Below are 26,333 nucleotides of genomic sequence, written 5' to 3'. Positions count from 1 at the left end.
CACTTTGTCACCATTGGGGATTTCACGCCAGTAATGTGTTAGATGGAAACTTCTATTTTCATTGTCTTTGGGGAACATGAAGTTTTTCACTTGCTGTGGCCCATGCAGTACAAGGAAGTCCCTCAGGCTATTGCTCAAGTGGGTCCACAGTCCTGGATCATCTAGACTTAAGAAACTAAACTCAGCAGCAGCTGTTTCTTGCGCCTCCACCACACTCTTCTCTGATCTACACTTTTCTTCAGGAATGTGCATGGTTACATTCATTTGAGATGGAGATATGGATGCTGCAGTAGCTGCCAGGTCACCTGCACTCTGAATAACTGGAAGATCAGGCATCTCTTCACCACTCACATCCTCACGGGGGCCAGAAGGCTCACCGTGAACATTTGTGTCTATGTATCTCAGGAGAGCTCCTTCCTGCTTAGATAGAAAAGCTTCCTATGCTTTCTTTCTTTTTCTGAATGCTGCCCCAGAGGGGCGTTTTCTTCTTTCACTCATGACTGCTGTTCTGTGCCAGCTATAGTGGCTCTCAACACTCAATTGAAGGGGACAAATAAGCAGGTTGGTAGCAGGGCCTGAGTGAGGGAAGATATCAGCATCTTAAGGGCCTAACTGGCTCCTACTACTTCAGTTGACTGCCTGTTCTCCTCAAGTGGGTTCAGGGAAGCATCAGGAAACAGGAAGCTCCCTGAGAAGCTGGTGTTAATCAGTCCAGGCTCCTGGGGGTGCTAGAGATGTACATAAGAGGCTCCTCCTCCTTTCTCTCCCTGCAGCTCCTGCTGCTTTCTGTTATTCCCTCTCACCTTTTCTCCTGCCTGCCTGTTATGTCTCTTGGGCCCTCCTTCCTCCAGCACAGCACTCCACCATCTCTGTGTATCTAGAGCAGAGAGAATACATATGCACCAGCAGCAGATACAATTTTCTACACTCTGGGTCCTAGTGTCACCCCTCCACAGTCTGGCACCTGAGGCGGCTGCCTCAGTTCGCCTCATGGTAAGGCCAGCCCTGAAGTTTGGGATGAGTATCTCCTGTTTTTAATTAAACTTAATATTTCCTTGCCCCAAAACCAAAACAGAATAACAATATTTTGGAGGAAATGTTGCCTACTAGATAGAGCACAGGACTGGAACTTGAGACCTGAGTTCTATTCTGGATTATGCCCCTGGACTTCTGGGTGACCTTGGGGAAATCACGGCCTCCCCTTGTGCCTCAGTTTCCCTTTGACTTTGATTGATGAAAAGCTCTATATAAGAAATAGTATTATAATTATTACTATCATTTTCATACTGTCTACAGAATGTCTGTATTAACTTCATTTCATCAGAACATGCAGGAATGATGTCATATAATCATTGTCCCTATCATTCTTCCAAAAATCTACCTATTAAAAACGTATATCATGATACCAATAAGCCACTGGCTAGCAAACTCCGATAAAGATATTAATGAAAAATATATCTGCAATCTTTTAATTTTCTTTTTGAATAAAGAACATATAGTTCCAAATAGTAAAGGGTATCCTAAATTATATCAACTGTGGAATTGAATGTTGCCTCTCAGTACACGCTGGTACATAAAGCATGATGAAAATAAAAAGGTAGTTTGAATACTTGCAAGTCCCAGGTTTGGTTTAAATACAAGTAAAGTAAGCACCCAGTGAAAGCTGCAAATCCTGTGTCAACTCTGCAACTCATGAAGAGCTCAGTTGTGGAAGTCCCGAAGCACTCTTCTCCCAGTCCAGCAAAGCACTAAACTTTAAACATCTATAGTGCCATGGAAGTCAATGGGTTTACTCATGTGCTTAAAACTAAGCACATGCTTAAGTACTTTGCTGGATCAGGGCATGAATGCACAGCACCTTGCAGGATTAAGACCTAACTGGGCCTGAATCCTTTTTGGGAGCACAGCTAGATTTTTCCAGATGTCTATTCAAGCAGTAGAACAAAGGGAGACAAGAAGTTCCTTCTGATAGCTTGGAGCTGAAATGTATTTTTAAGCCAGGGAGCAGTAGCTAGATACAAAAGTTAAAATAGTCCCTCCCTTTATTTAGAAAATTTAAAAAATGTGTACTTGTATCTTTTGGTCTGAGGCTCCCAATTAGTCTTTGCATGCTCATGTGGTCCTGAGAAGTAATCCCAAATCTTGCCCTTTCTGAAGATATGTTAAGACCAGTCTTCAAAATAAGCTCCAAGATATCTAGGTATTAATGTATCCTGGGAAGAAAAAATTATAGGCATCATAGTAAATTGGAAATAAATGGACTAGCTGCTTGAAAGCAGATGGTCTCCCCTTTATACTCTGAGTATGTCTGATGGCTGATTATAAAAGCTAAGCAGATTTACACCTGGTGGCTGGGAGAATAGCTGGCGTTCCAGGTTTGTTACAATGGATGTTTTTAGTGCATATATATTTTTCACAAGTCGTCTTTTTTTTAAAAGGTGTTTTTATAAAAAGCATATATGTAATGGAAGCGTTCATATGGGAGACAGAGCTTTGATTCCTGCTGCTGTTACTGGGGTCCTCCAGTTAATCAGTTAAATTTATAAATATTCAGTGTACACAGAAGACTTTAGGACCCTATAGAATCCTTAGCCTGGCAGCTGACTTCAGGAATGACTGGCAGTGTCCACTGCAGTGGATTCTGACAGCAGACCCTCTGTGTAATTGACGTGCAGCAAAGTTGACTGCTGGATTTGAAATGGGATTGACTAACAAACAGGTGTTTCTAAACACATTATTATTTTTGATGAAACTGCTTTTTCCTCTTACAATAAGTCACATTTTAGAAGAGCTGAAAGCCAAAGACGGGTGTGCTGAACTGATGATTTCCTAGAAGGAGTTAGAGGTTATGACTCTACATGGTCTTAGAGTTTCTAGTGCATCATTAAAAAAAAAATAAAAAAAAAAATAAAGTTCATGCAACATTTTAACAGACAGGACAATAAAACAATTCTACTCAGCCATTCATTAACTTGGAACAAGTGATTTATTTTTAGGATCAGTGGGTTAAAAGAACATCAATATTTTTCTTTATCATCACCATAAGGGTGTGTGAGTGAAGATTTTTGTACCCATTATTATTTGCATTATACTAGTGTCCAGATGCCCCAGTCAGGATTGGGACCCCATTGTGCTAGAGACTATACAAAAGACATGTGAAGACAGTTCCCTCCCCAATGTTTGCAAAATGGTTGCACACAGCTGTTTCAAAAATGTTTGTTTTACTCTTTCATGTTCTTTCATGGGCATGTCCACTCAGATATGAAGGAAGGTTTAAAGCAGTGGTATGTGACCCTGAAGACCTCGAGAGTTGCTTCCATAGAGTAGAGTTGCAATGTAATACATGCTGAAGTCCTGACACTGTTGTGTGCAGGGTGATACAGCAGCACAATAAAAGCACCACAAAACAATGCTAGAACATCATACTATGATGAACTGGTGGCTCTTTACAAATGGGATTACTTTCTTTCTTTCCCACTCCTGGGAGGGATGGGTCTGTTTCTCCTCCCTTTCCAGCAGCTGGTGGGAAGAATTTCAAAGGTATTTAGGTGTCTAAACATGAAGATAGGCACCTACTGGGATTTTCAAAAGTGCCTGACCTGCTTAGGTACTCTTGAATATCCCAGCAGGCACCTAAATACCTTTGAAAATATGACCTTCAGGGCCTGGTTCAAAGCCCACTGGAGTTTGTAGAAAGACTGTCACTGCTGGGCTTTGGATCAAGCTACTTTACTGTCCTCATTGCTGTAGTTTCTATATTCCTCACCCTCCCTATCTTCCTGGCTGCAGACAGGAATAATAGCAGTTCCAATCTAATCATATGCAGGTCTTCAGAGGCATAGACAGAGCAAGAAACAAAACAGATCAATGCATCCCATGTGAGTTGCATCAAGGGTCTTGCTGAGCTTCACACAGCTTTGCAGCCATATGCTGAGCTGCCTGAAGGGATCTATTTATTTATTTGTTTATTTTATTTGTATTTCAATAGTACCTAGAGACCAGATATCGTACGAGCATACCAAAGAAACGCCAAACCCCAAAGGGGTTGCAATCCAAGTAAAAGACTATAGACAACAAACAGATGGGGGTGGAAAGCACAAGGAAGCAATGAAACAATGCTGGTCACCATGATGAGCAGTGGTCACATGTACCAGTTGCCTAATTTATTGATGAGCTTGAGGATTTTTCTTTGTTTTGTTTTTGTGCATAGTATTTCTAGTTTAAGTTGTGCTGTTTCCTTGTTTAATTGCTTGTGTATTTGGCTTTCTTCCTGTGTTTTTCAGTAGTGGCTGCTTTTATTTCTATCTTTAATGTAATTGTTTACTTGTCTGACTTAAGAAATCATGGGAGCACCCCTAAAAGAGTTTTGGGCCTGTATACCAGTACTTTAGGGCCCTATCCTTCAGGATGCGATTCTTGTTCATGCACAAGGTTGAACAGATTATCCTTTTTGAAGACAAGGGGTAATCTTCCCCCGGAGACCTGAGGATTTTTCACCTTCCTTTAAAGCATTTATAGTGGTCATCTGGTTGGGTTGCCCCATATGCTCTGCTTCCTGGAATTGTAGGAATGAAAAATTGATGGACCCCAGCCCTTCCCGTTTTTATTCCATGTTCTCTCCAGACATAGTGATCTTTCTTTTCCATACACAGAAGCAGAAAGTCACAGAACTGAGTTGCATGGTAAGATCGATCTAGCAGAGTACCTGTTAGGCCCACAGAAGCCCTTCTACTTTCTTTGTCTGACTGTGGGCTGCCCAGGTCCATGCTGGAACGAAGACTTATATTCACACTAATGGAAGGGCTCTCTTCAGACCTGTGGTACATGTTTGATTCTGGGGAGGACAGCATGCTTTTCTTAAGTATGCAGCTTCATATTACTATATTTTAAAGAGTGCACATTATAAGACACCAGTCTGTACAAGGTGGCCAGGTTAATGTTGCTGCTAGAGCCTTAATTTCGGCTGCTCTTGACATTTTCAGATTTTAATTGAATCCTCAATGCTACATCAATGCGGGTTTGTATTTAGCATATACTATATACATTTTCCATTGGGTGAGGGCGGATTATTGTTGTCTTACACAAGTGAGAATTGGGACTCCTGAGTAATTCCACTGAATTGAATACAGCTAAACTGGTATTTTGTATGAGGAGAATAAGGGCCCATTAACTCCAGGGCCTACTTATATCATTATTAAAGGACATGTACAGTGTGGGATCAATACATGTAAGAAGACCCAAGGGAAAGGGAAGGATTTAAGCAGAAGGTCAAGGGAGATACTCCACAGATTCAGAAAACAATTTTTATTTAGTCTATATGGGTATTTTCTGGATTGACATGTACAGAGCCATTTTTTTGTTAGATTGAGCTTGTGGGTTACAGCATCTTTGAAGATAGTCACCATGAGTGATAGGAAACCTACTCAAACCATTCGATTGAGATACACTGCTTCCAGCTAACAAGAAGATCCAGCCAATGGGAGAACCAACATTTTCTGACAGATTCCAATACTAAAGTGTTGATATTGCTCTTTGTTCTTGCTTGTAAAGTGGGGATAATACTCACTTATTGTGTTTCACAGGGGTGTGATAAGGCTGAATTCATTAATATTTGTCAACTCCTTTGATGGCTTTATAGGGAAGGCATTATAGAAGTGCAGCGTATTACCAGGCTAAATGCTTATTTCATTCTCTAACAGGGATTGGAGATATACACAATACAATGGACTAGGTCTTTAGCTGATGTCAACTGGCATAGCGCCTCTGCAGTCTATAAAAGGAACTAATACTGGAGATACTGTTCACTGGTTAAATACACACACTCTCTCTCTCTCTCTCTCTCTCAAACTAGCTCTACATACAGAAAAATATACTCCAATCACATAACTAAATAGTTTACACTTTAAAAGCTCTGAAATCCTCAGCTGGTGTGAAGTATTGCAGCTCCATCAGTCAGTGGTGTTACACTGATTTACACCAGCTGAGGATCTGGCTTGTTGTCTCAGAAAGCAAACATTTGACATGTTTAAGAGTTCTATCTGAGAATTATTGGAAGTTAGTTTTATGTTTCTGTAGTTGTGTCTACACTAAGCTTTTCTTTTCTTTTCTTTTCTTTCTTTGGAAAAATTTCTCACTGTTGTTAACATCTGTGCAGCTCTCTTTGAATCAGGTATAGGCTTTAAAATGTGGAATCAAGGTTCTGGCACTGGACCTCGTATTGCAATAAAAATCTCACTGAAGTTGATAGATATTTTGCCTGCATAACGACTAAAAGGTTGAGTGCTTTTTTATGTGTGTGTCAAGAACAAAACAAAAAGGTAGAACAGCTAGCCAAAGACTCAAAAAGTAATAGCAACACTTTTTTTAAGTACATCAGAAGCAGGAAGCCTGCTAAACAACCAGTAGGGCCACTGGACAATAGAGATGCTAAAGGAACACTCAAGGATGACAAGCCCATTGCAGAGAAACTAAATGAATTCTTTGCATTGGTCTTCAGGGTTGAGGATGTGAGGGAGCAGGGCTGGCTCTAGGCACCAGCTGACCAAGCACGTGCTTGGGGCAGCACCTCAGAAGGGCCGGCCAATGTTGGGGTGGCGGGGAGCACTTGAGGGTTTTTTTTTGTTTTTTTTCTTTTGGTTTTGACCAGGCAGCATGGGGGTGTTTCAGCTGCCCGATGGGGAGCAGCACTGCGGGAGGCGAGGGCTTAGGCGGTGCTGTGGGGGGGGGGGGGTTGGGTGGCGCGGTGCTCGTGGGGTTTGGCCGGCGCGGCGCTCTGGGGGTTTGGCCGGCCCGGTGCGGCGCTCGGGGGTTTGGGCGGCGCGGCGCTGGGGGGGGGGGCGGGTTTGGCCATCCCAGCACAGTGCTTCGGGGGTTTGGGTGGCCCGGTGCGGCGCTTGGGGGTTTGGGTGGTCCGGCGCGGCACTGGGGGGGTGTGGGGGTTTGGGTGGCCCGGCCTGGCACTCCTAGAGTTTGGCTGGCCCGGTGCAGCGCTCAGGGAGGGCGGGGGTTTCGGTGGCCCGGCCCGGCTCTGGGGCGGGGATTTGAGCGGCCTGGCACTCCGGGGATTTGGGCGGCCTGGCCTGGCCCGGCGCTGGGAGGGGGGGGTTTGGGCCAAGCGGCAGGGGGTTGGGCGGCGTGGCACGGTGCTGGGGGGGGCGGGCGGGTGGGGGTTTCGGCGGCCCGGCCCGGCGCTCAGGGGGTGGTCGGCGGCGTGGCGCTGGGCGGGGAGGGTGTTAGGGCGGCGCGGCGCTCTTCTTTTTTGCCTGGGCGGCAAAAAAGTTAGAGCCGACCCCGTGAGGGAGATTCCCAAACCCGAGTCATTCTTTTTAGGTGACAAATCTGAGGAACTGTCCCAGATTGAGGTGTCATTAGAGGTGGTTTTGGAACAAATTGGTAAATTAAACAGCAATAAGTCACCAGGACCAGATGGTATTCATCCAAGAGTTCTAAAGGAACTCAAATGTGAAATTGCAGAACTACTAACTGTAGTCTGTAACCAGGTCTGTCCCTAGCTATTCTGGGGCCCTATGCAGCCTCCACCCATGGGGGGAAGGTGTCTGGGGCCCCAGGCCTCCGTGGAGGGGGCTGACTTGGGGGATAGGGGGAAACCACTCCCCGGCACACCAGCGGCATGGCTAGGGCCAGGCCGCTGCACTTCCCGCCGCTGGTGAATGCAGGCCCAGCCCTTCCCACACTCCTCAGTGGAGTGGGGGTGGGGCTGGGGCAGAGCAGGGGCGGGAAGAGGCGGGGTGGGGCAAAAGCGGGGGCCATGGGGAAGAGGCGGAGCTGGGGCTGGAGCAGCACACAGCTGCGCAGGGCACCAGGAAATTTAGTGCCCCAAATTTTCTGGTGCCCTATGCAGCTGCATACTTTGTGTATGGGTAAGGACGACCTTGTCTGTAACCTATTATTTAAATCAGCTTCTGTACCAAATGACTGGAGGACAGCTAATGTGATGCCAATTTTTAAAAATAAAAAGATAAAAAATAAAAATATGGAGCTATACCTATCTCATAGAACTGGAAGGGACCTTGAAAGGTCATCGAGTCCAGCTCCCTGCCTTCACTAGCAGAACCAAGTACTGATTTTTGCCCCAGATCCCTAAGTGGCCCTTAGGGCTCCAGAGGTGATTTTGACAATTACGGGCTGGTAAATCTGACTTCAGTACTGGGCAAACTGGTTGAAACTATAGTAAAGAACAAAATTGTCAGACAAATAGATGAACAGTGGCACCTAAAAACAGGATTTAGGTGCCTAAGTACCTTTGTTAATCCCACCCAGGGAGGCTAAATGACTTGCTTGATGTCATAATGTGGTATAGACGGGAATAGAAAGTAGGGGCAGGTCAAGACTACACATTTACATTGGTGTGGCTGTGCCACTTAGCAGGTCCAGTGAAGATGCTCTAAGCCAATGGGAGAGCTCCCCCATTGGCTTAATAACTCCACGTCCGTGACAGGCGCTAGCTATGCAGTATGACATAGCACATTATGACATAGCATTGTCTATATGAGGTGTGTAAGGTCGGTATAACTACATCGTTTAGTGGTGTGGATTTTTCACAACCCTGAGCGATGTAGTTTTACCAAAGTAAGGACGTAATGTAGACCAAGCCTAGGAGTCCTAGCTCCAGGTCCCAAACTTCAATCTCTGATTAGGTAAAATTTGGTTCAAATTTGGGTGAATAACAAATGTAAAGGGTCACACTTGCTCACCCATCAGCGGCGGCTCCAGGCATCAGTGCTCCAAGTGCGTGCTTGGGGTGGCAAGCTGCGGGGGGTGCCCTGCCAGTCCCTGCAAGGGTGGCTGTCAGGCAGCCTTTGGCGGCTTGCCTGTGGGAGGCCCACCGGTCCCGCGGATTCAGCGGCGGATACGCTGAAGGCACAGGACCGGTGGACCTCCCGCAGGCATGCCGCCAAATCCGCGGGACCGAGGACCTTCCTGAAGGCAGCCTGCCTGCCGTGCTTGGGGCAGTAAAAAATCTAGAGCTGCCCCTGTCTGCCATTTACCTATTTCCTTGTTTTTTTTCTAACCCTCTCTATATATGCTATAATTAAACTATAGAGAGCAAAATATGACATTTAAAATACCCTGTCCTCCAAGTGTGCAGATTGTCTTTAGCAGCCCTTTGCCTCTATTTATTTTATTTTATTTTAAATAACACCAGGCTGATTTAATCTCTGGCATAACTCCATTGGTGTCCATGAAATTATGCCAGGCATGAATTTGGTCTTTTTGGTATTGGGAGTTCTGCTTGTTCACTCCAGCTCAGTATTCGAGTTTGGGGGTGAATGAGAAATCCACACTCACATTCCAAATTCTCATATCTATCATCTCTATCCTATATATTTTTCCTTCTTTCTTTTGTTTCCATCACTGCAATGTGAAAAAGCTTCTTTCCTATAAGCATAAGACAAGAATGTTGTAATATATACCTATGCATGGCTACAGTCCTCCAGCCTGTTTCTGGCTTTTGCTTGTGTTGCTATTGTTTCTCTAATTAGTTTAATAATTCATAATTAATTATATATGAAGAAATATTTAAAAGCAAATATTTCTACTAAAATAGGCTGGTTTGGTTTCCTCCACCCTATTTCTCCTGATCCTAAAGCATAAGAAGAAGAATTGTCCTGTTTGCTGGGAACATCTCTAATTTGGATTTTGGCAGGTTAAAAAAAAAAACTCTAGTTTTTGAGGAATACTTTAAATACTTTCCATCTGAGATACTGTACATAGAATAGCCACAAGAGGGAACTGTTTTACATAAAGAAGACTTGTTTTCTGGCTGCTAAATTATTGCTTTCCAAAACAGTCTATCTTGATTTAGATCATCCTGTCAGGATCATGTCCCAGATTTTATTATTTGGTAGCCATGAACAGGGTGAAAAAAATACAGTATTTGTTAGAGATGTTTAAACACTAGCAGGTTTCAGAGTAGCAGCCGTGTTAGTCTGTATCTGCAAAAAGAACAGGAGTACTTGTGGCACCTTAGAGACTAACAAATTTATTAGAGCATAAGCTTTTCGTGGGCTACAGCCCACTTCTTCGGATGCATATAGAATGGAACATATAATGATGATGTCACTTGAATAGATATGTGGACAGAGTTGGCATCGGGCTTTGTTACAAGGATAGGTTCCTGGGTTAGTGTTTTTGTTCAGTGATGTGTGGTTGCTGGTGAGTATTTGCTTTAGGTTGGGGGGTTGTCTGTAAGCGAGGACAGGTCTGTCTCCCAAGATCTGTGAGAGTGAGGGATCATCTTTCAGGATAGGTTGTAGATCTTTGATGATGCGCTGGAGGGGAAAACTGGATACTCTCATAAAAAACCAGCCTTCCACACAAACTTCCTCATGGATAGACTTTACAAAAACTAGACAAGCCATTTACAACACAAACTTTGCCTCTCTACTCATCATAGGACCTAATCACATCAGCCATACCATCAGGGGCTCGTTCACCTGCACATCTACCAATGTGATATATGCCATCATGTGCCAGCGATGCCCCTCTGCCATGTACATTGGCCAAACCGGACAGTCTCTACGCAAAAGAATTAATGGACACAAATCTGACATCAGGAATCATAATACTCAAAAACCAGTGGGAGAACACTTTAACCTGTCTGGTCATTCAACGACAGACCTGCGGGTGGCTATTTTACAACAGAAAAACTTCAAAAACAGACTCCAACAAGAGACTGCTGAGTTGGAATTGATATGCCAACTAGATACAATCAATTTAGGATTGAATAAGGACTGGGAATGGCTGAGCCATTACAAACATTGAATCTATCTCCCCTTGTATTTTCACACTTCTTATCAAACTGTCTGTACTGGGCTATCTTGATTATCACTTCAAAAGTTTTTTTTCTCTTACTTAATTGGCCTCTCAGAGTTGGTAAGACAACTCCCACCTGTTCATGCTCTCTGTATGTGTGTATATATATCTCAATATATGTTCCATTCTATATGCAGCCGAAAAAGTGGGCTGTAGCCCACGAAAGCTTATGCTCTAATAAATTTGTTAGTCTCTAAGGTGCCACAAGTACTCCTGTTCTTTGAACACTAGCAGTTACGCAAACAAGTTTTTCAGGTCTTCTTTGTTGAAATACTAAGTAAAGGAACTTATATATAGGTTTATGTTTACTCAGAATAGATGACTCCAGGAAATGTAGCCTTAAATACCTTGTTTGCTTTGAATACAACTTCAAGTGCAGTTGTTAACACAGTCAATTAAGCTTGCAGCTTCTGTACACTTTTTTTTCTAAACAGATTATAAGTTTTTTTTAAATGTATCAAAAGAAGTGGCTTTTCTTGATCTAAAGCTGGACAATCTGAATAATTCATTACAAACTTTATTTCTATGCATTCACAAATCCAGGAACTAACTCTAAAATGATCTGATTTATTTGTGGTTTGCAATACTCATAAGTTGCTTCATCCTGTAGTTCTTGTTCATATATCATTTATGAAGAATTCAAAGCAAATATTAAAAATTTTCCATTTACTCTATTAATGGATTACTTAAATCACACCATTTGAAGTCAGTTGGTTTACACAGGGTGAATTTTAGCATGTGCATAAGTCTTTGCAGGATTGTGACCGTATGCAACTAAACAGCAGGAAGGATTTCAAACTGGATATCAAGTATGAAATTACAACGTAGAGTTCCCTATGCACTGTTTAGTTAGTTATGTAATATGAATATTTGACCAGCAGAAACCTAAAATTAACATTTCACAAGTATTCACAACGAACTGCATGCTGGAATATTCATATAAAGAAATGCAAAGGGAGTGTGAACAGGCTAAGGAAATTATTTTTTAAAAACCAACTTTAATTAGGGTTTAGTGCCTATTAAGATCTATCCTGATCCTAACCTTTTAAAAAGAGGATTCTTTGTAGGTGTGGGAACTGCTGCTTGAAAAGACCAGGCCAGTCTGCTCAGCAAATTCCAGTGTTCAGGGACCTTCATTGGGAATCCTCTTACCCCAGTTTCCAAAGGTGTTGGTGACCTACAGTTTCCACTGGTATCTCTGAAAAATCAGGTATGGAGGAGTGGCTGTGCACTGGTACACAACCATCTCTGTTCTATTCCACAAGTGCTGCTTTATCCTGATGAGTACAGGGATTCCTATGTATGTATAACTCACGTTAAAGGGAGCTCTCTCCTTCATCTCCAACCCAGAGGCCTCTAGCAATTGAGCTACTATCAAGGTTCTAATCCTAGTTCAAGTGTGGGGTTATCTAATAATTACATTTTTGCAGCACCAGCTGTCCCCTCTGTGGGTTTTTAAACTCCCGTGAGCAGTCAATAACTGGTAACAAAGCGGGGAAGCCAATGTCACCACCATAATCTGGGGATGTGTGTGTCAGGGAGAGCACTTCACAACCTGACCCATTTTCCACCAGCTAGAAGAACTTCCTCCTTCCTTGTCACAGCAATCCTTGCTAATCCTCTAGTTCCCAGGTGTTAAATATCTGGCCATTAGCCAGTTTCCTAAGGGGCCAGGTGTGTAGTATTTCCTAACATACAAAGACTTCTGTATTTACTGTGATAACTTACTTCTGTATGTCAGAGAGGTCATCAGCCTACCACTGAGAAGAAGCCACCTCTCTGGTGGAATATAGGAGGTGTACAGGAGCAAACTACAATAATACACTTACACACTTGGATCAAATTGCACTATGTATTAGTAGGTCAGGTTAGTGTATTTTCAAAAGCTACCCTGTAGAAAAGCTTAATGCAGTCTTCAAATGTGGTTACTTCGATTTTTAAAAAATGTCCATGACAGATGCAGAAATAGACACCATTACGGCCAGAGGTTAAGTAATGATTATTTTATAATGGTGGTTCTATGCGCGACCAATAAACAGATCTGCTGGGGAAATGTCATGCATGCACAGGCTTTGGTATTTTAGCCTTGGAGAGATGACAGCAGGATCTGCCTAGCAAGTTATGCAGACAACAGGGTTAGCGGAGCATGTGTCGAAGGGGGATTAAAAACCATTTTTTAAAAATTATCTTCACCTTCTTTGTAATGGGCAGACGAAAAGCGCCAGGATCAGAGGAGATTTTTGTTGTTTCTTTTCTATTAGATTACATTTCATGGAGGCACCTGGGCCATTTAGCCATTTACAGTGTTTGTAACGCATGGGAAAGACCCCTCTCCTCCCCCATCATGGTTTCCCCATGTTTAGTTCACTTTTTTTTTTCCAGCGAGCTTTGGAAACAGCAACTCCTCCCCGCATCTCCTGGCACCTGCTGCTGCAACTCAACCAGCCACCGGCGTTTGGAAGATCTGTTTCTCTCCCTTCTCTGCCCCTCCTCCTCACATATAATCTCTCCCCCCCCCCCCCCCCAACAAAACACCTCGCAGTTTCGCATTAAAATTCTGATTGAATTAAACCTGGCAGAAATCCTCGCTTCTGCCCCCCGGACCCTCCAGCAGGATTAACGCCCCTGCTCTCCCTCTTCGTCTTGCTGCGCCTGGTTAATTGCACTGGCCTTGCTACTTCCAGGGAGGGAGATGGAGGAATAAATAGGATGAATGGCACCCGAGCAAGCTTCCAGCACCTCCGCTGCCCAGTCCCATCTCTCTCGGTGTGTGTGTCTCTCTCTCTGCTCCGCATTTCGTATTCCAGGCACTACGATCTGTTGTATAGAGAGAGGATGGAAAACATCGGTATTGGAAATAAATCGCATTAGCCGAAGGGAGGGGGGCGAGACACAGAGACATGACAGGCACCGTGCGTTAGCCGGTACGTCACTGGCAGTCACCAAACCAGCCAAGAGCACATTGGCTTTTAAGTGTGTGTGGGGGGGATTTTGTTTGCACCCTCCCCGTGCTCCCCCTCCCTCCTTCTCTCCATCCGTCAATCCCCATCTTGGCTCAGGCGATCCGCGCCCCGGAGCCGGGGAGAGGGCAGCAATGGTCTCAGCTAGGCGAGCAGGACTTGTTGGGCGGGCAAGGCTCGGGCTGAGCGTGGCTCCGCCTCGCTGCTACCTGTAAATTGTGTCTCTCGTGCGCCTCATCCAGCCCAATCGGCGGCTTCTCCGGAGCGGGGGCACCTGGGCCAGCTGGAGAGCCGAGCGCACGGGAGAAGGAAGCTCGTAGGGTGGAAAGTGCCGAGCCACTGCCGTACCGTGACCATGGGGAACCGGCAGCCGGTGCTCTCCTGAGCTCAGCATCCTCTGCTCCAGCAGCCGCTGAGTCCCGAGCTGGGGAAAGCCCCCCGGGGTCTCTTTCATGCGCTCATCACCCCCCTGCGCCCGGGCCACACGAGTCGCAAGGGCTGCGAAAGCGCGTCTCCCGCAGGTGTCACCGGCGGCTGCAGCTGACAGGTAGAAGAGGAGCAGAGAGGGAGGCGCAGACAAACCCAGCCCGGGCAGCTGGGGGCTGGTGTGTGGCCGCGTGCCTGGCCGAGCAGCAGCCGCCGCCTCAGCCCTGGAGGAGGACCCTGAAGGATGGGAGAGGAGGAGGCAGCAGCAGCACGAGCGCAGATGGGCAAGTGGAGGATGAATTAAGATCCCCAGGAGGCTGCTGCCTGGAGAGAGTGGGGAGAGGCGCGGAAGGGGCTGGACTTGGAGGAGGAGGAGGGTGTGCACGGGGGGGGGGGTTGATTATTAATAATAAACAAGTTCAAGACTGCTACTAATAAACCACCGCCGGGGAGAGCCGAGGCAGAAGCTGGAAGAGACCCGTTGGGGGCGGGGTGTGTGCGGCTCTGGGTACCTTGGAGAAGGCGCGGGTGGCTCGAGTCATTAGCCTGGTGGACGTGGGGGTTGCGATTTGGGGGTTGGGGTGGGGGCCGTGGATCTGGGAGGAAGAGGAAGCGGGGGGTGGGCATCTCCTCTCCACAGCAGCAGCAGGAGGGGGACATTTGGCATCGGCCGGGGGGCCCGGGGACTGCGCGGCATGGCTGGTGAGGGGTGTTTTGGGGGGCGCTGGCGGTGGGGGGAGCTCTCCGGAGCCCCCGCGCGCCCTGCTCGTTGTTAGCTATGGCAAATGGCAGCGGCGTCGGCAGCAGCAGCAGCGCCTCGGGAGGCAGCGGCGGCATTAGAATGAGTAACAGCATCAGCGCCAGCAATCTCAACACGGACTCGTCCTCGTCCCCGGTCAGCGTGCCCAAGATGGATGCGCTCATCATCCCGGTGACCATGGAGGTGCCCTGCGATAGCCGCGGACAGCGCATGTGGTGGGCTTTCCTCGCCTCGTCCATGGTCACGTTCTTTGGCGGGCTCTTTATCATCCTGCTCTGGAGGACCCTCAAGTACCTGTGGACCGTCTGCTGTCACTGCGGGGTCAAAAACAAGGTGAGCCCCCCTTCCCCCTGGCGGAGGGGTGAGGGTGCCCCGTCCGTGGGGGTGATTTCAGGGGGTCTCCAAGGCGCTGGGGAGCTGGGAGCGAAGGCGAGGGTTGTTCGGTGTTTATTGTAGGGTCGCGCACTGAAGCGTTGATCCAGTGGCTGTGGCGGTGTTGTTGTAGGGTCGCCTTTTAGGTTCCGTGAGAGGAGCCGCGGCGGCTGAGTATTGTAGGGTGGCTCTGTTTGGTGTCACGTTAGGAAATGTTTCCCCAGAGATGGCTCCATCTTCAGCGGCTGGTGAAAGGAGAGTTCCCGTCTGCTGCCTGTCGGCCAGGTCAATACTGCCCCTTGACATAGCGGGACAGTTCCGCGGAGATGGCCCCTAAGATGACGCTCCCCTAGACTAGAGAGACCTCTCAGGGGAAGGATAGTTGGTGGTGCTGGTTATTCTTTGCTGAATTAAGTTGTTTTCTTCCATGTCATCAGGAAGGAAAAACTTGGTAGAATTCATTCCTCTTGAGGCTAGGTTCACAGGACCAAACGCCTCTCATAGGCTTCTGTTTGGTGTGGTAAATGTAAATGTATTTTTTGAATTTGTAAGTCACTGCACTGGATCAAATTTTCTTCTATAATTTCCCCAGGATTTAGCACTTAAAGGTGAATCGGAGTCCTGCCACCATTTACACCTTACCAGATGGGAAGTAGTGCAGTGAACATGTCAGCTTCTCTGAGGTCGTCTTCAAAATCCAAACTAGGAGACTGATCATGGCTAAACAAAAATGATCATGATCGTTCCTTTTTTTTATTTGAGAGAAATGGGACAGAAAGTGTTAAGGCTTTGAATTTGCTAAAGTGGATTTTGACAGGCAATTTAAGACCCCAAAATAGATTGGCAGCTGGAGTTTCTCCCCTTCCCTTTTCACATTTTTTGGATTACACATGGAATAATATCTGCTTTAGTTATTCCTGGCACACAAATACTCACAAGAACACACACACCTTTTAATATATGGTTGCTAGGTTGCTAGCTTGCTTTGACGTATAGTGTGCTGCCTGCCCCTCCCCCGCCACATATGATCTGGCACAACCTGGCTGCACAAGAGGGTTATTTTTTTAACTGGAAATAGGAAAAAGTTATAAAGTAAGGTAATCATGTAGCATCTTGGGAAATATGACACAGTTCATTAATATCTTTCTTGCAATGTTTGGGTAATTTATGGTAAAGTTGCCTAAAGAAGAATCTCTTAATTTCAGTTGGAAATAATCTGGGTTTATAATAATTGTGCTATCAGTGGAAAATGTGGCAATTAAATAGATGGGGTAAAGTGAAACTTGTAACTCAGGTTTGACTTACAGAAAAAATACCAGGCAATGGGAGATACTTTTATTAAACAAGAAATCTCCAAGGTAACTGAAATGTGAGCTTGTGGAAGGAGAGATTTGTCAGGTGTGCTCATAATTGTATTTTATGACAATAAATGTGTGTTTTGGAAAATACTGGTTCCTGTGAAAGGAAAAACCAAATTCCCAAGAGAGGGATATCTAGCTAGATTTGTCTGGAGTTTCCCCCTCTATATTTTTAGTCCCCTCCTCCGCTGGTGGTGATGAGCCACAGAAGGCACAAAGGATACAGAAAATCCTAAAAGGTGATTGACATCATCGCCTATTTCTTCACCCATGAGATTCAAAAGCTAGAGCAAGCCACCTTTTAACAAACTGTTTATTATAGTGCTTTCATAAATGTCCTTGGACTGAAAATCCATTCTTAGGAGGTGGTGGTCATTTAAAGCAGCTCACATATCTCTTAAGGAAAGTTACATCTAAATTGTCTTCTAAACATCCATTTCAAACAGGCCAAATGTGTTTATTGAGTTAAATAATTGTCTGTCACCACTGCTCTGAACCTTTTATGTTTGAGTTGTCTCAGGGCTTACTTACTTGTGCAGGACAAATCCTCATCCAATAGTAAGCCAGAAGCTTACACGTCTTGGAGCTAAAATAGCCAGCTCCATGATGATCTGTCTGTGGAAGAGGTTAGGGAGGACAGTGGAGGACTCTGCGGGCAGGGAGAGATGTGCACCTTTTTTAGGATGTACCTATTAAATTTGTTCAGGTTTTCTAGCATTTGGTAAAGAATAATTAGCAAGGCCCCAGTGCTGCATTACTGGCACACCCAGTAGTCCCACTGATTTCATCGAGAGTTCTGGGTGCACAAAGAATGCATGATTGTACTGCAAACGCTAGAAAAGGAGCCTGCAACAGATACCAGCTGAAATGATAAATGAAAGCCCCTTAAACTTCTGCACAAGCTTTATGCCCCATGGCCACTTGGGAAAGGCTGCCGCAATAGACGTGTGAATATGCACACATTCACATGTATGTTATGTCCTCTACTTTGAACACCCAGCAGAAGTACTGGAGCTGACCCATGTGTTTGGCATGAGAAGAACTCTTCCTCCCTAGTATGTCCCTTTTCCTTCTCTGCTGGTGGGGCAGAGTTAAAATATCCTACTCCTTGTATCTACATAAGTAGTGGTCACAGTGTTCTAATAAATCTTTTCCATCTCTGACTTCTATGATTTATACCAAATAATTTGCTCATGTATTAAAGTCAAAGGGAGCAGAATAACTTTGTCAGCAGCCGATCAGTACATCAAGTTCATGCAGATTCCAGGAATTCCATCACCTGTTATTCCAATAGCAGCAAATCAGTTGCCGTATGCTTTTCCTTAGAACCCCATTTTAAAGTCCTGTACTTAATATTCCTGCAGGACTCTGTCAGATTCACTTTGTGGATCTAGCTCTTTTTAGCGGATGCATTGTATGGAGCTACAGTTCCTTTTCTTGCTTTTTTATTTTTGACTGCATTGTGTTAACAGTTGTTTTTGGACTTTAAAAATATTATACACTGTATTTAACCCTTTATGCGATACAAAATGTGTGGCGGCTGCGTTTTACTTTTCTTAGGGATGGATACAACAAAAGAGAAGGGAATGATAATATCCAATAGAATGCTTTTCAAAATTCCAAAACTATTGCATAGTAATATGAAATTAATACTCTCCATTTTTGCTATTAACTCTTGAAGTTACAATTTATTTTGGACTGTAGGCTTAATTTGAAAGATGGCAATATTTCTTTCTTTCTTACTTTTTTTTTCCAGTCTGCCAGAGAGAATGATGTAAATTCTGATCTGTGTTAATCAGTACTTCAGATAATATAAAAGTCACTGCAATTTCTGGCCACTATTTTTTGTCTGTTCGTTCTGTATCTAACAAGGTACACATTTTCATTTTATTTTTGCAACGATGCCTTTAGTCTTGTTTTTAGAGAGTTGTAAAATGCTGTTTGTTTCTCAATGTCTTGTGTTTAGCACTGCATCTTAAGTAGTAAGTAGCTGTTTTCTTATTAAGAATTAGGAAGAGGTTCTTGAGTATGGTTTGCTTTTTCTCTGTCCTCTTTGGCAAACCTGTTCAGTTCCTAAATTAGTATTTAAAATAGCAGAACATGAGATAGGAATAAAGTAGATTGGTCATTTTACGTGCTATTATGTATGGCAATACAATAAAAAGATTCAAATATGAATAATAAGAATTACATTTGCGTTGTGTAATTTACACAATTACATTTGATGGGATTGAAAAAATAAGGGAGATAATCCCTTGTGCGTCAAGGCATAAAGTGATCACTACTCATCTGAGGTTAGGATGGAACCACCTCCTCCATGGTCATTATTGTCCATTACAGGTTTTCTTGGAACTTTTTTTGAAGCATCTGGTACTGGTCACTTGATAGATACTGGATTAGATGGACCTGCTACTCGCAATGCCTGTGTTCCTGAAGGACACTACTCTATCTTCAGGGTGTTTGGTTATATACCAGTTAATCTATAAACAAGCTAATCAGACAGACTGCCTGGCCCTTGCACAGGTTTGCAATGGAAAGAGAGGACATGTAGAATGTCTTTCCCACAGGGATTTCATGGGTATGCAAGACAGGGAGTGGGCCCAATGGGAGTCCTTTTGAGGAGGTGACCAGATGCAGAGTTCCCTCTGGAAGGGTGGGGCATTGGCACTTTATCTGTGCTCCCTGGATCCCCAGAGGGCATTATGCCTTAGTTATTATGTCTCCCAGAGCTCCTTCTGATATGGCACATCTTTGCGACAGCCCGGTCCATAGCGTTCACAGCTGTTTCTCTAAAAACAGATGTTTTGGGGAATTTGCTTGCAAATCACTGGGACACACCTAGTGAGTGACTGAAATTATTAACTACTAACCATAAAACTCCTCTTTGCAATTAACTTAGGCCACTTATTTCAATAGATTTAAAAAAATCACATAGTGTTAGGGCTGGTTGAAAAAAAAAATCTGTCAGCTGTTTTTGATGGGCAAATTGGATTTTCAATGAAACTAAAATTTTCATGAAGTATGTGTTTTCCTTGAAAATGTTAGAATTTTCATCCACAAACCAAACCCTAAACTGGAAAAAGTTTGCCATGAAAAGTCAAAAATTTCCCTGGAAAGGATGCCCCATTTTCGGATCAGCTCTATATAACATATAGACAGACATTTTAGCTTTTTATGTAGTGACGTCTTAATCTGTGGACACCCCTCCAAAAAACCCAAATATCCAGATATATCAGGTGTATACCTCTATGTCAGATATGCACATATCTGTAAGGTGGGAGCGTCCTCGGTTCAAAGCTGCCTATACAAAGCTTGTCTTGCCTCTCTTTTTAATACATACCAAACAGAAGCAAAAGAACAGAAGAGGATTGGATGGCTCATGAGATTAATAGTGAACTACAGAGCATTTTGCTTTTAGATTAGAGGTCAAACCTGGCCAAATGTTGATAGTGACTGAGACATTACCATCTTCTGGTTGACTGTATGAAACTACTTGGTGAGTCTGAGTTCTGTTTTTAGTGGGCAGGTTGCCAGTTGTGATGTGAATATGTCATCAGAGAGGTCAAGGAAGGAAAGGGCCTCGAAGGCAGAACTACCTTCAATCCTTTAGCTGTTCATTCCAGAACAGCAATTAGGCACCTGCATTGAGATGCTCACACTGCTGTACACCACCCAGGCCATACATCTGCTGTGGAAAAAAAATGTGGTTTCAGTCTCCAAAGCTCCTAATTCATTACCAAATTCATTTCAATTTTAAAAATGTAGATGATAAAAATAGACACAAATCCAAAATATCAAAGATCTGGATAGTGTTTTAAAAGGCAAACAAAAAGCCCTTTAGCAGGCCTTGAGTTAATCACTGTTCTGACCTAGCACCATACACTGGCTTTTGCAACAAATATGTTTGACAAAGGAAAAAAATAAAAAGCAAAATCTAAAGTAAAGTGCTCTAATATAACCCTGGATTACCCCATCACATCACATAGGTGTAAGTGTTACTATGGAAACCACTAGACATCTCACTTTTTCCCAGTGAAGCACAATTGAAGCAACAACTGTGATAAGGAGCTGTGTGCTGTTTAATATTGATCCACATACCCAAGTCTGATGCCAGTGGGATTCCTGCATGCAGTATATAACCCTAAACGTAGATTCACTGTGAAAATTTAGAGTCTTCACTAGGTCTAAATATAACCTCTAACAGTTCCATGTCGGTCTGCAATAGAGAATGTGTGTGAGGCACTGCTGTAAGTCCTCTTAAAGGACCTTTTAAATCAATCTAGCTTGCGACCTAAATTTTCTGAACAGGAGAGTTTTCTGTGGAATCTTACACTGAAAAACATAGACACTCTTGTAGCCCTTCAGTACAATCACAGGGAAGTGGATTGTGAGTTTCTCTCATCAAAGCTCCTTATTTCAACAGGCCTTCAGAGTATGGAGCATGTGGTGACCAACATGCTAACTATGGAACCACAGTCAGTATTTAATGTCCTGATCCTTCTGTCCCTATAAAACCCAAATGACTTCAGTGAGGTTCTGTGTGAGTTTAAGGGTTTGCCTGTGCAGCCCCTTTGCCTGATCAGGCAGTAAACCAGCAATGGTGACATATTCTAGTGTGCTAGATTGTAGGATGGAAGTCCTAGAACCTAGCTAGATACAGGAATATGACAATATAGAGTATTCAGCAGGATACTAAGGGGAAGAAGGAGGGGATCCTTTCAGCTTTGATGAAAAGTTATCTGTCTGGAATTGTATGAAGATCCTGGAATTTCAGGAAGTTGAATATTCAAGTTTTCAGATTCCCAATTGAAATTTGTCCAGGGAAAGCTTAAAAAGCTGCACTCTGAACATGCATTTGGTGGAGTTTCTTGTCAGAGGAAATATAGTGTGTGTGTATATATATAAAACATCTACTTTGAGGGAAGGAAATGCATTATTCTCCTGCAAGTTTGAATTCAGGAACTGAAAGGAAGGTGGGGACAAGAGATAATGTGTTGCAAGTAGAAGGGCATTTACAGAATTGATACCCTGCTGAGGTATTTGAGCCCAGTTCTTCACTGCCTTATACCTTGTGTTCTCATTTGCTCCAGTGTAATGTGGGTGCAAAACTCTACCAGAACAGTAACATTTTACACCTATTACACCTGTCATTTGCACGGGGATAAATGACAACAAAAGGTGTAGGGCAGTGGAGAATTGGGCCCTGTAAGCTTGTGAGTGTGTGTGTGTGGTTGGGTGGGAGGGAGGGAATAAAGCCATTCTTTTTATGAAACACAGAACCAGTCCAGCTGCTTTTGACCAAAATGAAGACTGGAGGTACAGTGGAAGAATCAGTTAGTGCTTGTGTCTTTGAAGGTGGAGATTGGACTTGGGTGAATTTTTTTTTTTAAATAAATTAAATTTGTCAAATTATTCATGCATATATTAGTCAAATAATTATCCCAGCTCTAAACCTGGGTGAATAAATTATATGCACACACATGGAATAATGTATTAATTCACCTTATTTGACCAATTCTAATGGAGTTGTATTGCTATGGAAGGGCCCATTTTGAAGTCTAGATATTAATAGTTCCAGATTATATGCCAGTTTTGGACCTATGAAAGGAACACTTCATTCCCATAGATAGTGTATATGATCCTGTTTGAATGAATGCAATGCTGTAGGGTTCAGTTTGATTTGGCCATGTTGCTTTTGGATGATCTGTGATATGTATTTGTCCGTTTGGTAGCTCCAGAACCTGAGAGCCTTAACCAAAGCCTGTTGAATTTGATGGAAACAGTTTCACTGACTTCAGTGGGCTTTGGTCCAGGCCCTGGATGAGTATTTATGCACTTTAAAACACTTTAAAAAATCTTATCTGTTAACATTTTTGAACATTAAAACTGAATTTAAAAAAAAATCTTATCCAGTTTTTCACCATTCATGCTGTTAATGTACTTTTTGTATTTTAATTATCTTGGACATGTGCTAGCTTACCCCATTGCTGTTATGTTTGGGTTTCTAACACCACAGGAGAAAAGTTAGAAACTTTTGTGTGTGTGTGTGTGGTGGGGTCACATTAACATTTTTAACTACTTCTTGGCCCCTCTGAAATGAAAATCTGGGTGCTGAAACTGTATTGATAGTACATCTACCATGGTCCTTATCCTGCAAAGTGATCATCATGGGTGGGCATCTGCACTTTTGCAGAGCCACACTGAATTCAACAGAGCCATGCATGGGCAAAGGTCTCCACTCACATGGATCAGTTTGAAGGACTAGGGCTTATGTTTGCAGCTAGGTCCCAAGCCTGCAAATCCTGAGTGTTTTAACTGGGACTTCTCCCACTAAGTAAGTTAAATGTATGCAAAAGTATTTGCAGGATTGGGGCCTTAGTTTGGTGCATTTGAAATACAGCATTTCATGTATCCTTTCCAATATTTTAATAAACATGGGTACTAGTTGTACAAGTCACGTCACTTCTCTGTTCCTCCATCTGTAAACTAGGAGTAATAATACTCTTTTTTTTTTATTTTTTATTTTTTGTAAAATGCTTTGAGATTTATGGCTAAAAAGCATGATATAAAATCTAGTTTTGCATTTATTGTGTATAAAGGGAAATCCTTCTTCAGACTTTTATGTCCTTTAATTGTGTGTATGTAATGGCATATAATAAATGCCGACCTAATCTGTCAAATATACAGTATTGATGGAAAAACTGGAATTTATATGCAGAACTGAATATAAAATGCATGCGCAAACAATATGCCCTCACTATTAATTATAATGGGATAAACAAATACCCATTAATACTAGGTCATAATGCCACTGAGGAGCTATGGTAAAATTATAAACCACAAGAATGGAGCTTGAATGGCTTGTCACTAAAACCATCAGATAAAATTCCACCGTGTTACATGTTTATTGTTTGGTTTATTAATGTACAGAGAAGTAAGTTTAGAATATATCTTTCTCTTGTCCAGAAAAATGGTGGCTAAATATTTGTCTTACTTTTTTCTTTGCACTTTGCCTTTCTACACTCTATCCACTATGCATGAAATACTTTAATACTTTGGTCTCCTTTTTGTTAAACTCAAAGGGAGACACATTCAAAGGTTGCTATTGATAAGTTAAGAGTAACCACAGCATCACTGATGCTGTAGTTAATGTCCCTTCTCTATATAAAGAAATACTGTTGTGGTTCAGATACTCTGTAGTAACTATTTGTAAATGGTGGCCATTGTATTTCAAATAAAATGGTTCAAAATATAGTGCTTAAGATTTTTTTTTTATGAAGAGCTATGCTGATGAATTTATTTATTTTTGTGAATTTGCATGAGTATTCCATTGGGCATAAATGATTGAGCTGATTTACCAGCGGCTGGAGAGTTGTCTTATTTGGACTATGTGGGCCATGGGTTAAGATTTTGTCACGGTTATTTTTAGTAAAAGTCACAGACAGGTTGCGGGCAATAAACAAAAATTCACGGAAGCCTGCGACCAGTCTGTGACTTTTACTAAAAATAAGGAGGGTGCCTGGCTGGGGGAGGGGGTGAGAGAGGGGAGAAACTAATGGCTCCACCCCCATCACCTGTGGCCGTGGCTGAGATCTGCGGAGCTCCCTGCCGCCCATGGCACGGGGCTGAAGCTGAAACATAAAATGTCACAGAGGTCTCTGAAAGTCACAGAATCCATGACTTCTGGGACCTCTGTGACAAAATCTTATCCTTAGCCATGAGTGATGCAATTCTCTTGTCAGTTTTTCTCAGTTGAGTCCATTGGCCACAAGTGACTGAAGTCAGTTGAATTACAAAGCCTATTTGCTAATCATAAATATATGCTTCTATTGGGTTGTGGGGTTACAGTTTTTCAGTTATGATCCTGCAAACCTTTCTCATATATATAATACCATTTAAGTCCTCTAGACTATTTATTCACATTCCCTCTCCCCCATTATATAAGTGTCTGGCCCTTAGATTATATGTGATACACACACTCCTCTCCCTCCTTTTGACTAGATGATGATTTCCTGCATTTCCTTAACTTTTGTATAAGTGAATATTTCTAATATTCTGTTAGATTATGCAATTGCACTAAACTGTCTTTATTATGTGGCACAGCCTTTAATTTTAGATTCTGGTTTCCCTATATACTTATATTTGTTAGTGTGCCAATTTGTATTAACAACAGAAACAAGGGACTGCTATTAACCTTAGATTATTTTCACATCATTTGAGGTTCCTTGTTATAATAGATATTTGTTTTTGTTTTGTTTGTTTTTTTTCACCGTACATTTATAGGGCTATAGTCCACACTTATTCTTCTGTACTTTTGAGAGAGGTGTGAATTATATGTCCAAGTAGTGAAGTATTCCAGTAGGAATAGTCTGGCTTAAAAAAAAAAGCCATGCCTAGCTTTGGTGCCTGTTATATTGACCAGATTTTGGGATATGAAGGAGTCATTGGCTGATCCTATAGTCCTAAGGCAGATAAAACGCCTGTTGACTTCAAGTGAAGTATGCCAGTGATGAAGTTAGTCCAATGTGCCTAAAATATGCAAAATACCCAAAATGAATGAAACTCTAACAGTTATCTTCTAAAAATTTTGTGTGGTGGCAAGATACTTAAACATTCCACAAGTTACTTCATGTGTTAAGTTATAATAAGGCAAAATCCTCTCCCCCTTAATTGTGCAAGTAATGGCAATGGTTTTGTATAAGTAAAGGGAACAGGATTTTTACCCTATATCTTATACTCCTGAAAGATCACAAAGAACTTTACAAACTCTATACACAGAAATCACCTAGGATCAGATTTTTAAAAGTATTTAGGTTCCTAAAGAATCAGGTAGCTGTTAATTTTGGATTTTCAAAAGCCTCACCTATATCTTTAGGTGCCTTTAAAAATCTGACCCTTAGTGTATTGCTGGAATGCATCCACCTCTATGATGAAAAAAGTTCACAAATGTCCATTGTTAACAGTACTACCCAACTGTTTAAAGGTCTGATGCTACATGGTATTTAAGCATAAGGAATTGAAGAGGAATGGAACACTTAATTCCCCTGAACTATTAAATTAGTAATAGCTGTAACAGTATTCTACTTTGCACTAATATCATATAACTCTTTTACATTCATTCTGTTAAAGTATGCATGATTTTTATTGGAAATTGTGTGTCGGGTAGCACGTGCTATTTTTGTTGATACATGGCACTTAGGCCAATACTTTCAAAAATAAATGGTTGAAGTTAGGCTATTAAATTCATATTTAGGCACCTCAATAAGTGGTCTGATTTTTCAAAAGTGAGGAGCACTCAGCAGCTTCATTTGACTTCAGTGGGAGGTGCTGGGTACTCAGCATTCTGAAAATTTGGTCGCTTATTGAGGTACCAGAATATGAATTTAAGATCTGAAGTTTAGGTACCTTCTTCGAAAATGTTGATCTTGCAGTGTTCTCTGAATTTCACTGATTTATGCATAAATTCAACATGCTCCCCCTGTCATGCACACACCTCTCTCTCTCATGCGCACACACACACACACACACACACACTCTCTCTCTCTCTCTCAGACTCAGGAGAGTGTACCTCAATGTGCTTATGTACAATTTTACAAATGCTTCAAGGCATAACATCTGATA

General features: G+C 42.8%; 1 protein-coding gene and 1 long non-coding RNA gene across 7 annotated transcripts in view; one reads left to right on the top strand and one right to left on the bottom strand.

The window, feature by feature from the left end:
• Window positions 1-11,485: 11,485 nt before the first annotated feature.
• Window positions 11,486-14,564, bottom strand: LOC128840610 (uncharacterized). Its single transcript, XR_008445673.1, has 2 exons — window positions 14,145-14,564; window positions 11,486-13,653 (listed from the first exon to the last, which is right to left on the bottom strand). It is a non-coding gene; the product is annotated as an uncharacterized LOC128840610 (long non-coding RNA).
• Window positions 14,565-14,903: 339 nt separating this feature from the next.
• The window catches only part of KCNMA1 (potassium calcium-activated channel subfamily M alpha 1), an 879,212-nt gene continuing 867,782 nt past the window's right edge, over window positions 14,904-26,333 (top strand). For all 6 annotated transcript variants that reach the window (XM_054034181.1, XM_054034180.1, XM_054034184.1 and 3 more), the window contains exon 1: window positions 14,904-15,315. In XM_054034181.1, the coding sequence (XP_053890156.1) occupies window positions 15,001-15,315 (315 nt within the window). In that variant the 5' untranslated portion in view covers window positions 14,904-15,000. The remainder of the gene's footprint in view (window positions 15,316-26,333) is intronic.

This window comes from Malaclemys terrapin, chromosome 7 (genome assembly GCF_027887155.1).
Source record: "Malaclemys terrapin pileata isolate rMalTer1 chromosome 7, rMalTer1.hap1, whole genome shotgun sequence".
Taxonomy (NCBI): Eukaryota; Metazoa; Chordata; order Testudines; family Emydidae; genus Malaclemys; species Malaclemys terrapin.
Note: the sequence above shows the minus strand (reverse complement) of the source record. Positions and strands in the feature narration are given on the sequence as shown.